At 39.1% G+C, this 16,247-nt stretch overlaps 1 protein-coding gene across 1 annotated transcript in view; it reads left to right on the top strand.

Moving 5' to 3' along the window:
* The window catches only part of LOC116296486 (aromatic-L-amino-acid decarboxylase), a 30,887-nt gene extending 16,004 nt beyond the window's left edge, over window positions 1-14,883 (top strand). Inside the window, exons 2-15 of the mRNA XM_031704509.2 lie at window positions 3,434-3,547; window positions 5,257-5,308; window positions 5,394-5,479; window positions 6,003-6,137; window positions 6,806-6,916; window positions 7,246-7,278; window positions 7,368-7,434; window positions 9,111-9,205; window positions 9,553-9,620; window positions 10,962-11,032; window positions 11,630-11,649; window positions 11,802-11,900; window positions 13,483-13,587; window positions 14,632-14,883. Of these exons, the coding sequence (XP_031560369.1) occupies window positions 3,434-3,547; window positions 5,257-5,308; window positions 5,394-5,479; window positions 6,003-6,137; window positions 6,806-6,916; window positions 7,246-7,278; window positions 7,368-7,434; window positions 9,111-9,205; window positions 9,553-9,620; window positions 10,962-11,032; window positions 11,630-11,649; window positions 11,802-11,900; window positions 13,483-13,587; window positions 14,632-14,826 (1,251 nt within the window). The 3' untranslated portion in view covers window positions 14,827-14,883. The remainder of the gene's footprint in view (window positions 1-3,433; window positions 3,548-5,256; window positions 5,309-5,393; window positions 5,480-6,002; window positions 6,138-6,805; window positions 6,917-7,245; window positions 7,279-7,367; window positions 7,435-9,110; window positions 9,206-9,552; window positions 9,621-10,961; window positions 11,033-11,629; window positions 11,650-11,801; window positions 11,901-13,482; window positions 13,588-14,631) is intronic.
* The last annotated feature ends 1,364 nt before the right edge of the window (window positions 14,884-16,247 follow it).

Genomic DNA, 16,247 nt, shown 5'->3' on the forward strand with positions numbered 1-16,247 from the left:
TATCGGCGAATCCTCGTTGTACTTGGCTAAATTGGCTAAGGAATCTGCCATGAACTGCTGGGAGTCCAGGAATTTCAGCTTACCAATGGTTACGGACATATACCGTTCTTTGTTGTTAGGTATGCACTTTACTTCGTGCCCCTCCACGCCTTGCAGCAAGAGATGGGAGTCGTACCCACGAAGATTGTGAAAAAACACGGGAATCTCCATGTTTGGGTCTATCCGTTGTCTACATTTCCAGTGCGATGCACCTTTAAACTCACCAGTGATTTCACAGCAATCCATCACTTTGTCTATGTAAAAGTCTTCCTCTATGGGGTCGCCGCAGTGAAAGCAGTGCGTGGAAGGCTTGCCGGGCTTATCCCCGTCTCTTGCATAACGTCCACATGTGGGGTGCGCTTCTCCTAAGTAAGCCCCATCCTTATCCCAGGCTTTCTTTGCTCGGCGTCCGTACTTTAGAACGCCTAGCTCGCAAACGTGGCACTTCTGTGCTGCGTGATATGCCCCTAACTGCTCTTTGGTCAACTTAACCTTCTTTTTATGCATTAACCGGCGTCGAATGTATTCTTCCTCTTCTTCTAAAGCTGTGAGGAAATTCCGTGCAGCGTTAGGGCCTCGGTAAAGCACTGACTCATCCGCTTCACCGTCGCAGCGAACGACTACGTAACCATACGAGCAAATCTCGTGTAGCCCTTTCTTTTGCGTGTTACCAGCTTCCTCATACTCATCGGTAATCAAGGACTCGAAGTCCGCGTAAATCACGTAAGGCACTTTGTTTTGGCGTTTGTGGTCGTCGTATCGTAAATCTTTGCTTACTGGCAGCTGAATTCTTTGCGCTGGCTCCTCGACTCCTCGACAAATTTGGTCGTGTTTCTTCAATGCTTTTAAATCTTTAAATGGTAACAGGCAGGCATCGCAGTAAAACCTTTTGTGTCCGTCTTTACTATGCATGGCAAATAGGCGGCTTGGCGACTTCACCCACGAATAATGCTCACCATGGTAGAAAAGGTTTATGCGCTCTCCTCTGTTACATGAAACATGTAGGGGAACTATGGTCTTTTCTCGGACACCGTAAACATTTATAGCAAGCTCGTTTCGCTCTTCGATAGTTTCTCTATTATAACATGTATTCTGAATGCCACCACGCCAAATATGTCCAGAAAAATCCTGGCTTGAAGTCGAATATTTGATTTCTTCTACAGCGTGTGATCGATGGTGTTCAAACAGCCGTTGTAAAGCGTGAGCGGGTCACGTTACATACTGCATTCCCATTATTTAGGTAGAGAAGAGCGGATTTTGAAAAAACCCACTAAACGGCCTCAAATCGCGCTGAAACTTCGCCAGACGACTGAACAAAGTATATCTGATACAACACGGACACGAATACTGTATATGACTTATCAAATGTCTAGGTTAGTTCCTTTGCGTTTCACTAAAATTTTCAAAATTAAAGTGAATTTGGCCAAGAAAATCCAACTTAAAGTTTATGCAAATGAACACAGTTTTGTATCAGATTTTATGGCGCGCGGAATGGTTCAAAATTGTCATTTCGATGTAATTGAATATTTGTTTGTCAATTGCGTTACTTCGCTTGAATGTGTACACTTATCAGTGCGTTGAGTCTTCCTTTTGGTCGAGGGTCGAGGGTACCATGTCGAGGGTCGAGGGTACCACGTCAGGGTACCATTAGAAATAAACAAAGAAATTCTATTAAAAAATATTGAGAAATAATAATTTAAAATGTTTGAATAATGATCGTTTTGGCTTGCTTTGTAGCGCGTTGTATTGTGTTTGTCAGTCATCACTTCGGCAAAGGTCACGTTCACGTTGTTAATGGTCGTCACGCTCCTCCGCGTGAGACTCAAACTGAATACAAATAAAGTTCAACATTTGCAAGAGTTATCCAAAGTAGCCTATCTACTTTTGCAGTTTATCAACAAAAGTATGAGTTTTCCTTAGCGCCGGAATTAAACCCTGAATCAAAAAATGAAGGACACGATTCCAATAAATAATACTGTAACAGGATACAATGTCATGCGGTCAATTGACTATTTTTATATGCATTGATTGACAAAAAAAACATATGCAACGTGCTTGCGTAATGCAATGCACTGATAAGTGTACACATTCAAGCGAAGTAACGCAATTGACAAACAAATATTCAATTACATCGAAATGACAATTTTGAACCATTCCGCGCGCCATAACATCAAAATGACAATTTTGAACCATTCTTCACGGTCGTGATTTCTGTTGTGTTTGCCTCATGAATTATTAATGAGTTTGATAAATATATATATATATATAGACCGGATCGCTAACACTTTGACATTCATTGAGATATATTTATATATATATATGTCCCCTTGTCCTCTATTGTATTTCCACAATTCTTTTGTACCGCTGAGAGGCCAGGAACATAAAATCATAAAATAAACCATAAAATCCTTAATCCTTAATCCTTACAGCTTTGTCATTTCAGAAACTGGGGTACTTTACCCGTAAAAAAGACACAAAAGGAAACAATAAGGTTAATTAGGCTACTAACTATTTCATGGTTCTTTGTGTTCCTGGCCTCCCAGCGGTACAAAAGAATCGTGGAACTGACAATAGCCAATTTGCCAATTTAATAACCAAAATCTCCAAAAGTTGGCCAAAATACCAGCCCCATTCGACAAAATTTAAATCATCCACCATCTTCTTTTTTTTTTTTTTTGAAATTGCCCTGTTCATTGGCATTGGATTACGACAGATTAAACAAAGTGATACATGCATGCCTCTTCCATACAAATACAAGTGATTTAATGAATCTGAAAAAAAATCCGAAAATTAGAAGATCCTGCAGATTATAATACATTTACCATGACTAGTTCACTAGTCTCCTATGCAGCTGCTATTAGTGTTGTCACGCAATGCTCACTACTCTAAGTAGCTACTTAGGGGTACTTATGGGAGTAAGCATTGGGTGACGACACTTATAGTGGCAGCATAGGAAACCACTAGTTCACATGCTATAGGAATTGACTGAATGTTTTCAGCCAATCAGAAGTTTGAAATCATTAGTAATTTGTATACTTACATCCAACTCACCCATAGGAGTTTGTATTTAGGTTCAAAAGCATATCAGAAATTATGGATTATCCTCCCTGATATATTCTTTCAGTTGTCTGTCAATAGGGCTTTCTGAAAAAATATCGAGAAAAATATCCCATCATTTCTGATGTAGTTTGATATACTTGTATGTATATTTCATTCGCCCATAATCCCCCCTGTCTGCCACTGTAAAATCCTTAAAATCCTTGAGAAGCTCTTGCAAGGTAAATAGTGCTGTCTATCTATTATCTATCCATACTTGGATACTCCTTGAAAAATGCACATGAAGGTATGTTATCATAAAAAATGTTTACATCTTTCATCTGTTTTGTATGCACAGATAACCCATTGGTCAAGTCCTCATTTTCGCGCCTATTTCCCAAGCAACACATCTTTCCCTTCAATACTTGGGGATATGCTGTCTTCTGCAATTGGTGGAGTAGGATTTAGTTGGGTAGGTTTTGTTCCAACCTCCGGCACAGGGTGGGGATTTAGCTTGGGACATATTGTTAAAACAGTCTGAATTCATGCTGATACAGGGAATTAACTCGTACTTCAACAGTTTAATGATTTTAACAGCAACAAATTGAATGATTTTAACACTGCAAATCTTTTGTCCAGGGACTGGGGAATGGTGCTAAGCATAATGCATTAATGTTAGATTTTCCAACCTTGTCCCTTGTCTTTAACAACAACTAGAAAGCCCTAGTCTAAAGCACTTGTATTCTTTTGTAAGAACTTCTTCTGTTGCCCACATATACTCAAAAACTACTGATCATGAAATTGACATCAAGGCAAGTCTGTTTACCAATGATCGGGAAATGCAATAGGTGTGTCAATCAAGAGAGTATAAAGTAGTTTATTCTCTCTTGATATTTAACGTTTTGATCAGCCAGAAAGACGTTGCTCAGTCTCCTTAACCAAATACCAAAGGTTATGTTACACGCTCACGATCTCTACATTTAATATTCTAATCATTAACTCACTTAATGTTAATTTTCATAAGAGTTGCAGGTTTAATTTGTTTTTGAAAGTGTATTGGAAATTTGCATAATTATTGTATTGATATCTAATATACACCAGTCATTTGATATCCCCCGCACCCCCCCTTGAGGCATACCTGGGGTATTTACTTTTTTCCTCAGTGAAAGGTAATGAAAGCCCCGTCCCACGGGAAAGAAAATAAAAGTGAAGTCCCCGTGTCATCTTTTAAGCACGTTTATTTTAATGTGAACTGGATATTTAATATCTTTTGCAGAAATGTGTTCGCCGACAAAGAAATAGATTTAAGTATACAAATACTTATTCCATGTAATACCAGCTTATTTGCTTCCTTTTTGTTTGTTCTTTTTTTTTTTTTGTCTTTGTCTTTGTCTTTATCATAGAATAAAAAGCCATTTTTCGATCGATGGCTCAGAAAAACATAATAAAATGTGATGAAAATCCTACCTTCTTCGTACCAACCTCCATTACGTAAACTCACGTGTCAAGGAGCTCACTCTGTCCCAGTCCCCAAAATGGAAAAGTGCAGTCCCCGGTCAGTCCCTGGGTTGCAACCGAAGCTGTGAATTGAAGCGCTTTCCTAGACCACCAGGGAACCAAATACATGTGAAAATGAGGTGAAATCCCTGAAATCACTGTCCCCAGGTATGAAGGGGGGAGGGGGGTGTGGGGGAATGTCAAATGACTGGTGCATAAACCTGAAAGATTCTGAAAGACATTTTCCACTTTCCTGAAATTTGTCTTGCCAATACTAGTTATTCTCATACCTAATTAAGGCTCTGTACCTTTTCAAATTCAAATTGAATTGAATTAACATTAGAAATATTTTACTATGGAGTGAAATTACATGGTTAGGAAATGGCCGGGTGTTGTTGTTTAGCCTCCGGTACACGCCGAACATGCCGGAGAGAAAGGGGCGTTGCCGGTAGCAATAGTGTTCTCAGGGTTTAGAGTAGCCTCCTTGGCAGACGTTGTTAGGGTCGTCACACAACACTTCTCACTCTCCCCACCAACGTCTGCGAAGAGGGCAAGGTTTAGAGCAAAATGCCTAAATTTTACAAGGGAATCAAAGTTATATAAACAAAGTCAGTCTATAACCGATTATTAAGATATTGTTTTTCAAAATAGAAAACTTTTTCTTTTCAAATTTTGATTTTCTAGGACTGTAATCCTTCAAGTACGGAGCTTGAAATCGTAGTTCTTGACTGGCTAGGTAAGTGACCCTGAAGGAGAAAGGTCCTCTCTTCTTCTCAGTGCTTTTTGTGCAGTTCATCATTATTTTTTGAATTCCCAATAAGGTAAAATGATTAATCTCCCTGGAGAGTTCTTAGCAATGAATCCTGAGCCAAGAAGTGACGGCAAGAGGGGCGGTGGAGTCATTCAAGTAGGTCACAACAGTTTTGTACTCCCTACATGACCGTCAAACTGTCTGACATTAAGGTGGCTCAATAGGCTTTTAAAGTTTAAGAAACAATGACTGATCGCGTATATTGTTGCCATAGCAACGCTGCATCAAAAAAAGGGTCATTTTTTTCATTAAAAAATTGAAAACTCTAGTCCATTAGCTGTCTTTCACACCAGAGGAAAGTAAAAAATTCGGTACTAACGAATCTAAATTAATGCGAAATCTAGATCTTGCTGAATAAAATACATTCCATAGTGCAACATTTGTTCATGTTTTTTCAAACACTTTACATTTATGTTATGAAAATTAACTACGATTATGAAATCTTTTTACCGTACAGTTTTCTAGTTTCTTATCTAAAGAAAGGTAACGCACGACAGACATGTTCGTGACGTCATCATTCTTCAAGTTGTGCGCATGCTCGCGCGGCGCGCGCCAAAAAACTCTTTGGAACAAAATTAGTTTTATCATGACTGTCCGCTTTACTCTGGTTCTTTAACAGAGTACGGCTAGTGAGGCTGTATTAGTTGCGATGCTGGCTGCTAAAAAGGCGGCACTTGATAGACTTCATGCAAGTTTTCCAAAGGAAAGTGAGGCTATGCTAAATGAGAAGCTGGTTGCTTACTCTTCTATGGAGGTAAATTAACTTAACTATAAGTTTTGTATGAGAGTCAAGCGTACATTTGTTTGGTATGGCGGCTGTATCTATGGTCGGGCCGAGCGAAACCCAAATCCCATCGAGCAGCTTGGAACGCGAAGTCTTGGTAATATCAAGAGAATCTTTTTCATTTTCTCTCGGTAATATTTAATATCATATACCAACTTGTGTACTTCCTAAGAACGAGCGCACTCATTGGTTAATTGGAGTCGAATATCGTACGATATTCACCTCTGAATCTCTGAATATTGAGTCGGCAACGAAATGGCATCTGCCGGAAGTCGTTTCGTTACAATTTCCGATGAGCAAATTGAAAAAATGAAAGTAAATGTCATTCCTATCAATACTAAAAAGGCAACGAAGTATGGCCTAAAAGTTTTGCTAAAAGTTTTAATGCGTGAATTTGTCACGCAAACTTAAAGTTTCTGTTTGTTTGTTGTTATTGAATTATTGTATATAAAAATAAGTTACACAAGTCGGTATATGCTAAAACAATTATTCCATTGTCAATATATCTAGTTTGCCACGGCGTAAAGTTCGTTTCTTTCAGATGATTTATATTTGATTGAAAAACACAAGGAAAATTTGAGAGAAAAAGGTATTGATGTTAGTTTTGACTAGTGTTGTTTGCCTTGTTGTTCTTGTAGTCTCATTCATCTGTTGAAAAAGCAGCAACTATCACTGGAAACAAGATACGTTCGATTCAAACTGACGACCAAGGAGTGCTCTTAACACAGGAGCTTCAAGAAACGATAAAGGTAAAGAGTGAACTATCTGTTTGCAAGACTTTCATTTTCGTGGGAATTTTGAAGGATTGATACAAGACACGAGAAGGCGCCACTGAAAACCTCACACCCTTCGAACACTGAGTAGATAGGAAACATGTCATCCTCCACTCGTCAAATTTGATGTTCGAAGGCCAGTGAAAAGTGTTATTTCCCATGAAAGCTAATCACGCCAAGACGTATGGGATAGCCTGATAGCCTGATAAGCACCCGTCTTCTAATATTCATCCAGCGCGCTGATATAACACGTTGAAGGAAACAACAAACTTTCATTTCTTGGTCATTTGTTTTTATCTTTTCAGGCTGACAAGGCAAACGGTTTTTATCCATTTTTCGTGAGTGTTAAACATCGGCTTCTTTTATTTGTGCATACATGATGTTTGAATTTCAAACAATGACTGAATCGGTAATGATTGTCAAATAGGTGTGTGCTACCCTTGGAACTACTAACGTCTGTTCCTTTGATAACCTCGAAGACATTGGTCCAATATGTAAGTCATCATGGTTTAGGGACCGTTCTTCATTTATAGGTTTGGCAGATGGGGCTATGTGAATTCTGGGTTTTAAAACAGTATTCCCCCCCTCCTCCCTCCTCTCAGAATCATGAAATATAATCGATATGGTTATAAAATGGCTCTCGATTTTTGGCAGCCCTTAAATTTTGGCTGAATCTTTAAGTGCCCCCTCAAAATCTATGCATATCTTCCCCCATAAATTATAATCCGTACAGTAGTGTATTCATGCATGTACGTATTCCAGTCACATTCAGTCTCACGGTAATTTGGCTGGATAGCTTTGATAGCTTTTTTCCTATTTTTCAACGTTGTGATTAGTTCTCTTCCAAAAGAACCAAGATATTAAACAAAATCACAACACGAAGATTGTACAAGAATATGTTGCTGAGGGGTTTTCGTTTTTATCCAACCACAGGTAGCCCAAGCTTGGTTTCTGTGGTGTCCTGTCATAAGGAAATGTATGGGGAATCATCAAAAATTTCAATAAAATCATCAAAACGTGAAATAAAGCCTCGAAATTTTACCCTATCATTGAGAAATAGCACTTCTTTCGCTCTGCGTGGTTATTTTTTGAATTTAGCCCGTTTTAAGGATAAAAAATACTTAAAACGGGCTAAATTCAAAAAATAACCACGCAGAGCGAAAGAAGTGCTATTTCTCAATGATAGGGTAAAATTTCGAGGCTTTATTTCACGTTTTGATGATTTTATTGAAATTTTTGATGATTCCCCATACATTTCCTTATAACAGGACACCACAGAAACCAAGCTTGGGCTACCTGTGATCCAACCAACCAACCAACCAACCGACCGACCGACCAACCAAACAACCAACCAACCGACCGGCCGACCGACCAACCAACCAAACAACCAACCGACCAACCAAGCAAACAACCGACCGACCAACCAAGCAAACAACCAACCAAGCAAACAACCGACCAACCAACCAACCAAGCAAACAACCGACCGACCCACCAAGCAAACAACCGACCAAGCAAACAACCGACCAACCAACCAAGCAAACAACCAATCAACCAACCAAGCAAACAACCGACCGACCCACCAAGCAAACAACCAACCAACCAACCAACCAAACAACCAACCAACCAACCAAGCAAACAACCGACCGACCCACCAAGCAAACAACCAACCAAGCAAACAACCGACCGACCGACCAAGCAAACAACCAACCAACCAACCAAGCAAACAACCAGCCAACCAACCAAGCAAACAACCAGCCAACCAACCAAGCAAACAACCGACCGACTGACCGACCGACCAAGCAAACAAACAACCAACCAACCAACGCAGCAAACAACCAACCAACCAAACAAACAACCAACCAAACAAACAAACAACCAAGCAAACAAGCAAGCAAACAAACAAACAAGCAAACAATTTGGCTGAACGAAAAAGGGCATCTTACAGTAGCGAAAGATGAGAAACAACTTATTGCGTAAAATAAAAAGCGCATTTTTGTGCATAATATTTAAGCCGATCTTTCCCCTATCTTAGGGAACATATTTCCAAAATAGCGTCTCGATTTTGTCCTTAAAACAGTCCGGCCCACAATGCACTGCAGTGCCAATTCCATCCAGTCTTTTGTTCAACCTTGGAATAATTAATCTAACCTCATGCATTTTGTTTTGCCAGGCAAGAAAGAGAACATGTGGTTACACATTGATGCGGCATACGCAGGATCTTTCTTTATCTGCCCTGAGTACAGAACCTACATGAAAGGAGTAGAGGTTACTAGTGGTCACTGGAAAACAGTTTTTTAACTCTTTAATCAATCATTCACTTAAACTGTCCTTGTGTCTGTACTCTTGTTGAAGTTTAATGACGTGGAAGAGATTCAAAAGTCAGTCGCGATATAGCAAGCACATTCTCAACATGATGTGACGTCAAGCCAGCATAACTTGTGCCGCGCATAAACCACATAAAATCGAACAGTTATGGAATCTAGACGGTGCTTGTATTTTTGTTTCCATATAATGGATAGTTTATGATATAGATATATATCATAGATATGTTTTATTATTTCATTTTAATTTTTATTCGTTTTCAAAGACCCAACACTCGTATTTTCATTTAGTTTGCAGATTCGTTTAATTTTAATGCCCACAAGAACATGTTAACGAACTTTGACTGCTCACCCCTTTGGTAAGTGATCATGGAAATATTGAAATGAACTTGCATGGAATCAAAACATAGACTAAGGAAACCAAAAGGTGTGGGTCATGGAACTAAGGCAGCGGGGAGGGATTTACATCATGAACAAGCTAACGAAGAACTAAATAGCCGCATTCGAGTACAAATTTCAGGCTCGTAACTCCTCATGTGAGGTGTTTTTATCGCTAATATTGCAACATGACAATTTTCAGACAGACAGACAGACAGACAAGGAGAAAGAGAGTCCCTGTCGTTGTTATAGCGCATGCTCGAAGCATTACCAGAGGTTTTCAGGAAACCCTAAAATAGACCTCTTTACCTTGGGCGTAATGCTTTTCCATTTCATACCACATCCTCTCATTCCCTAGAATATGGTCTTGTATTTCTCCACCAAAAAGCGAGGAGAGTAGCAACAGCATTTTTAGTCGCTTTTTTCGTATTTTCGGAATCCTTTTTCTCGAAATAAAAGTCTGTAACTTCCTTGTATAAATACTGGAAAATCTCTGTTGTTTCGCTTCGTCGAGCTCCATTTCAAATCCAAAATATCTGCTTCCGCTCTGCTGTTTTTTATTGGTGCAAAATATCACGCCATCAGCGATTTTCACGTTCTGGTCACGTGCACTTGTTTACTGTCACGTGGAACTCATTTCCCGAGCGGGATAGATTTAGATTTAGCTAGTGTCACGTGGTCATCTTTCAACCAATGAGAGTGTTCGTTATATCGGAAAATTTCGTAGCTATATAACAACATTTCTTTGTTTTACGGTTGAGCATGAGAGGGCACATGAATATGGATACAACTCAAACAAACAATCTCATTCTCAAAGAAATGACACGTGGTCTGAAATGGAAAAACATTGCGCCCAAGGTAGATGTCTGTTTCAAAAAGTTATAAAGTCATTTCTGTTGTCGCCGGATAATTGATCAAAACATTCTGCGCGAATAAGGCTTTGATTAGTAGCTGGACTTCATAAGTGTTCCTGTTACAAAACAAGCAGATACGCACCAAAAAACCGCAGTTTTTTTTAAAGCAGTAACAGGTAATAGAGATTGCTGACTTGAAGAGCAGGCGCTCTAGTTGTCAGAATAATCTCCAGTTGAGTTTGTTCCCAATCTTAAGTCTGGGAAGCTATAGGTACTGTCTAGGAGAATTTTTTCAAATTCAAGCGAGATTGGAAGAGAGGAAGCGAGATTTTTTCTTCGTGTTTCCCAGAGTCGCTGACACTTCGTTGAGCATGCGCAGCACTAAGAATGGCAAGGCTCGGGGATCGAGATTAACTTCAGAAGAATTATTTAAAAGTTTATCTTTTATATAAATCAATCAATTACTAGGGTCAAAGACCGAGATGCCATCATGGGTGCTTTGTATGTGAAAAGATCGTATCTGAAAAACGTCGACACAGGTGAGTTTACTAACTGAACTCGTGCAATACAGGAATATTGCGCATGACAGTGGAATACCACCGAATATACAACTGATTACCATTGTTTTTTTTTTTGCTCCGACGAAGGACTAGCGTCCGAAACGTCAGTAAGTTTTTTTATCTTTTCACGGTGTATAATTTACCTTTTCATCATTACTGTTTCATTAGAAACACCGACGCAGCTCACACTAGTTTTTAGCTAGTTATATCTTTTTTGACTACCGTTCTGATTGGTGTGGGATAAACAGACCTTTCCCAAGATACAGTCAAGCGTCCAGGCTTCTTTATTGGAAAATAGAACAATCAAAGACTCCAAGGTGCCAATAACTCGAGTGATATATTGTTTAATAAGCGCTCTGACCTTGTATTATCGTTTAATCATCCAATAACATCATATCCCGAGATAGACACGATACTTATATCCCCCATAATATGTATCCAAACCGAGGCTTTGGCTGGTACATATGCATCCGGCCGTACGTATCTTTGGAAAGGTCTGTTTCATTAAACATTGGTATGTGTTGTGTTGTTTTGTGTTGTACTGATATCCAACTGAAGTTCTGTTATTTTACATAGATGTGGTCACCGATTTTCGAGTAAGTAATCAATGCGTTTTACCAGTACCGCACCTTTATCTAACTGTTGCAGCTGTTTTTGATGTGTTCTTGTACAGTATACGCAAACACGGCAGCTAACGAGTACGCATTCGTCAATATAACATCCAACTTTCTTTTTCATGAATGCTAAGAATTGGCAGATTCCCCTTGGTCGACGATTCAGGGCTTTAAAGCTATGGTGTGTAATGCGTTGCTTTGGAGTAGAGGGGATTCAAGAACATGTGAGGCATGTAAGTACCTTGGTTGTCATAAAACAATGCATTCTTGTCAAATGTTGCGGTCATGATCAGTGCCGCCATCACGACACGAGACATCAGGTATGCCTGGGTCGTATAATTCTTGACACGCGTTGCGGCAGGGCTGTAGTCACCGGTACGGTTGGTCCGGTGTCAACCGAACCAACTTTCGGAAGGGGGGGGATTTTTTTAAAAATAAAAAAAATGAAAATAAAAATGAGAAAAATCATTGAAAAATATTTTAATAAATGATTAGAAGAAAAATGAATAAACACTTCTCGCGTGATATTGATGTTTAATTTGGCGGGAAATCCGCAATATGTGTGTGTGAGCCGGTATTTGTCTATCAGTTCGTCTTAAACCAGCTAACTTAATTCGTGCATCTGCAACTCGCTCTAGTTATACTTCAACCAATCAATGCAGTGAAGTCTACAAGAGAATTCAGAGATTCCTATCCATCCTAGAAGTAGTTTTGTTTTCTCAAAAAGATCCTTTGGAAAGTCCAAGCCGGTACTTTGTTCGGCGCAAAGCCAGTGGTTTGAGAAGTGGCAATGGCTGCACTATGCAGAAGATGTTGTCTTTTGCCATATTTTGCCATAAGTGGTTCGATAAAGAAAACCCTAACGTAGAGAATGTCAAGAAAACCCTTCTTAGTTTATCTTCTGCTGAAAGGGGTATCCTAGATGAAGTTTGCAAGTTATTTCGCCTATTGAATGTTCTTTCTGCAACAAACGCAACATCTGAGCGATCTTTCAGTGCTCTGCGACGCATCAAGACATATCTCCGAAGTACAATGGCTCAATCAAAATTGAATCATTTGATGATACTACATTACCACCAGAATGTGACAGATAAGCTTGATTTAAAATCTGTTGCAAATGAATACATCCTAAAGAACGAGTCAAGAAAAAGTACTTTCGCAACATTCAAAATCTGAGTACTTTAGGATGGGTTTGAAAAGATATTAAGTGTAGTTTTTCCCTATACTTTTCCTTGCTCCTCTCCACCTACCCCCTACCCCTCCCCCTGCCTTGAAAACCGAACCAATCAAAAGTTGGTGGCTACGGCCCTATGCGGTCATAATCAAGCTCAATTTCTTCAAGGTTTTGATCCACATTTTTAGTCTTCAGGTATCCAGTCAACAAAGCCAGGTCTCTCTTAGTCTAACTTAATGTGGTTTTTACTTCTTCTTGGTTTTGAATAAATTCTATCTTTGGATATTGTATTGAAGCGGCACAAAACGACTCTTCATTGTGTGGACTACAACAGCTACAGAAAAACGCAAATTTGCTTTAGGCGGGAAGCCATTTAAATGTCACATTTTCTGATTGGTTGGTTTAGTTAATTTCCACATGTGAAATATGAAGCATGGAGATTTTTATAACAACTTTATAACACGGATTTACTGTATGGAATACTAGTAATATATATAATAAAATTCTTGACACACGTTGCGATCATGATCACTGTAACCACTATGATAGGAGACATCAGGGATGCATTGTCATACAATGTTCACAGACACACGAAACGTTTGTTGGTCTTATGCGTTTTGTAATATTTTTATACCTTTCAGCACATTAGAATGACGAAGGTTTTTGAGGAATTGGTGGTACAGGATGATCGATTTGAATTCTGGCCCAAAATCCCTAATGTAGGTCTTGTGTGCTTCAGATTGAAGGTAAGAATAATGAAATGCCCCGTAAAGTGGCAGTCTTTTGCATATGGCAAATGTAACAGCATTGCTTTTTCTTACACTCCGTTGGCGAAATTTAAGGTTTTGGCCTCTCCAGATACATGTCCATGCAATGCAACCTTTCTTTGTTCTTTGAGGCGGCATATGCATGTGGAAGATATCACCTTTATATGAAATCTCTGTAGTTTCTCAAACTTTGTCTGCAGGTATTTTCGTTATCATTACTTCTGTGTTGACTGTTGACATTACACATTTCTTATATGCATGTGATCTACATTGGACTACATTTCAAGGCCGATGTGCAACTTCACCAACCTAAATGATAACACCATTCTAAATAACACTAATAGATTACTGATTAGAAGAAGACTGTGAAGAAGGAGAATAAAAGAACAAATTTCGCTCTCTTTTCTCTATTATGAAAGATAACTTAAATTCACTATTTTCTATTGTAGAGTATTGGGATACCTGTGTTATCACGTGTCATTAGTAATAAGAATAAACGTGGTTCCACCATCTTGTCTAAAAGTCCTCGTGAAAACTCAACATCTATATTGTGAATAGTCTCTTTTTTACTGATACGGCGGCCATCTTGAATTATGGGATATGCCGGAGGGGAGGGGGGCGGGGGCGAACACGTAGAAAGTTGTTAAAGGATAGAATGACGGCGGTTAGGTTTTCAAATAATTTGAAGTCTTAGCGTTTCGCATATTATTCCAACTATGCATACCAGAAAATTCAATTGCTTTTCATTGCTTTTCAGATTTGCTTCTCATTGAAAAGCGTATAGTTATATGTAAAGACATCCTGACAGCTGTGCAGTCTATAAATTTTCCAATAGTTGCTCGCTCGGCATCCCATAATATCTTAATTAAAACAATAGAATTGAAGATGGCCACCGTATCGGTAAAAAGGTCTATGTAGGATTCCCAACTGTGCCCACCAAGTTATAATCTAAATCGCTAGTATTGATAATGTATATGGAAATTGGGTGTGAACGACTTAAAGTACAATTGTTTTGATTGGCAGGACTCAGATGAACTTACCAAGATGTTGGCAGATAGTATAAACAACACCGGTCAACTATTTGTGTTATCTGTTGTTTTCAAAAATAAACAAGTGATTCGCTTTCATGGTGGAGTTGGAGGGAAAGAGGACCATGTTTACGAGGACTGGAACACAATACGAAGAGCAGCAGATGCTTTGTTAGACGGCCAGGGCTGATCCTATCTAAGACTATCTTAGACGAGAATATTATTAAAAGAGAACTTCCATTGTAAATCGTGCTCAAAGTCATAAATCATAACCCTTTTTAACACTGTTTTAAACATCCAGTAAATACCGCTGTGTTTTACGACTACAGACTCATTTGTACATTTTTAGCCTCGCTTCTATAAAAAGTTTAAAAAATCGCTCGATCTCGAGTACAATTCGGAATTTATAAGCACGAGTGATGTTTTGAAAGTTTTCAAAATTGGACAAGCCTTCTAGGCGATCCCATTTGAGAACTTTCAAAAATTCACGAGTATCTATAAATTCCGAATCGTATGAGAACATTGTGAGGTTTTTCGTTTATGATATACTCAACGAAATCAAACAACTTAATTGTGGCTCTACAGAGTATAATTTGGGATTTAATTGTACTTCTTTTGTCCAATCAGAATCGAGTAATTTTGTTGAGTGTATTATAAGTTTTAAAATCTCGCAGACTGTTAATAGCTAACTTATAAACGAGGTTAAAAATGTATAAATGAAACCGTGATCATCAAATACAGCAGAATCCTACATCAAGCCATAAGAATGTTTGGAGAGTGTGACTTCTATCTATTCCAGCATCCTGTACGTACCAATCGTTGATACGGTAAAATACTTGAATGATAAAACATTACAGCTATAAAAAGCTCGCAGCTGATGTACAACACAAGTGCTTCGATTTGAGGGTTTGGTTGACGTGATCTATTTGTACAACTAGCTTTAAAGTATTATAACCTAGTTTGGGTTACCCAAAACATTGTTTTTAGAAAAGCAGGAATTGCTCAGTCTGATCGATGTTCAGAAGTACTGTTTAATATAACGAGCAGGAGTATTCTTCATGATTAGGTGTAAAAACACACTAGTGGTGTAGCCAAATGGTTTTAGAACTGATAAAACATTATTTGCGAGTTTATGATACTGAACAGCTTCTCTCTGCATTTCTCCCTCTCCCTCTCCCTCTCCCTCTCCCTCTCCCTCTCCCTCTCCCTCCCTCCCCCCAGCCCTCTCTCTTCTAAGCTCACCGAGAAAGCTGCGTCTAATCAGGTTCATGGTCACATGACTATTAATAAGTTGTACCCCACCTTGCAGTCCTCATATAGAAAGAACCATAGTATTGTGAAATTGCGCTTCTCAAAATCATGAACGATATTCTACTAAAAATAGAATAAGCAGCACGTGACGCTCCTGGTGTTACCAGATCTCAGCGCCGCATTTGACACCAGCGATCATGATATTTTGTGGAGCGCTTGTCAACCAAGCTTGGCATCCAGGGCGTGGCTTTGAAGTGGTTCCAGTCCTACCTGATAGGCAGGTCACAGAGAGTTTTTGTGCATGGGACCATCTCAGATGACGTAACGTTCAATCGAAGAATTCGCCGGATACGTGTGGAC

The sequence above is a fragment of the Actinia tenebrosa genome, unplaced genomic scaffold (genome assembly GCF_029948245.1).
Source record: "Actinia tenebrosa isolate PJP-AT-01 unplaced genomic scaffold, QUT_ActTen_1.0 PGA_scaffold9__36_contigs__length_13948895, whole genome shotgun sequence".
Taxonomy (NCBI): domain Eukaryota; kingdom Metazoa; phylum Cnidaria; class Anthozoa; order Actiniaria; family Actiniidae; genus Actinia; species Actinia tenebrosa.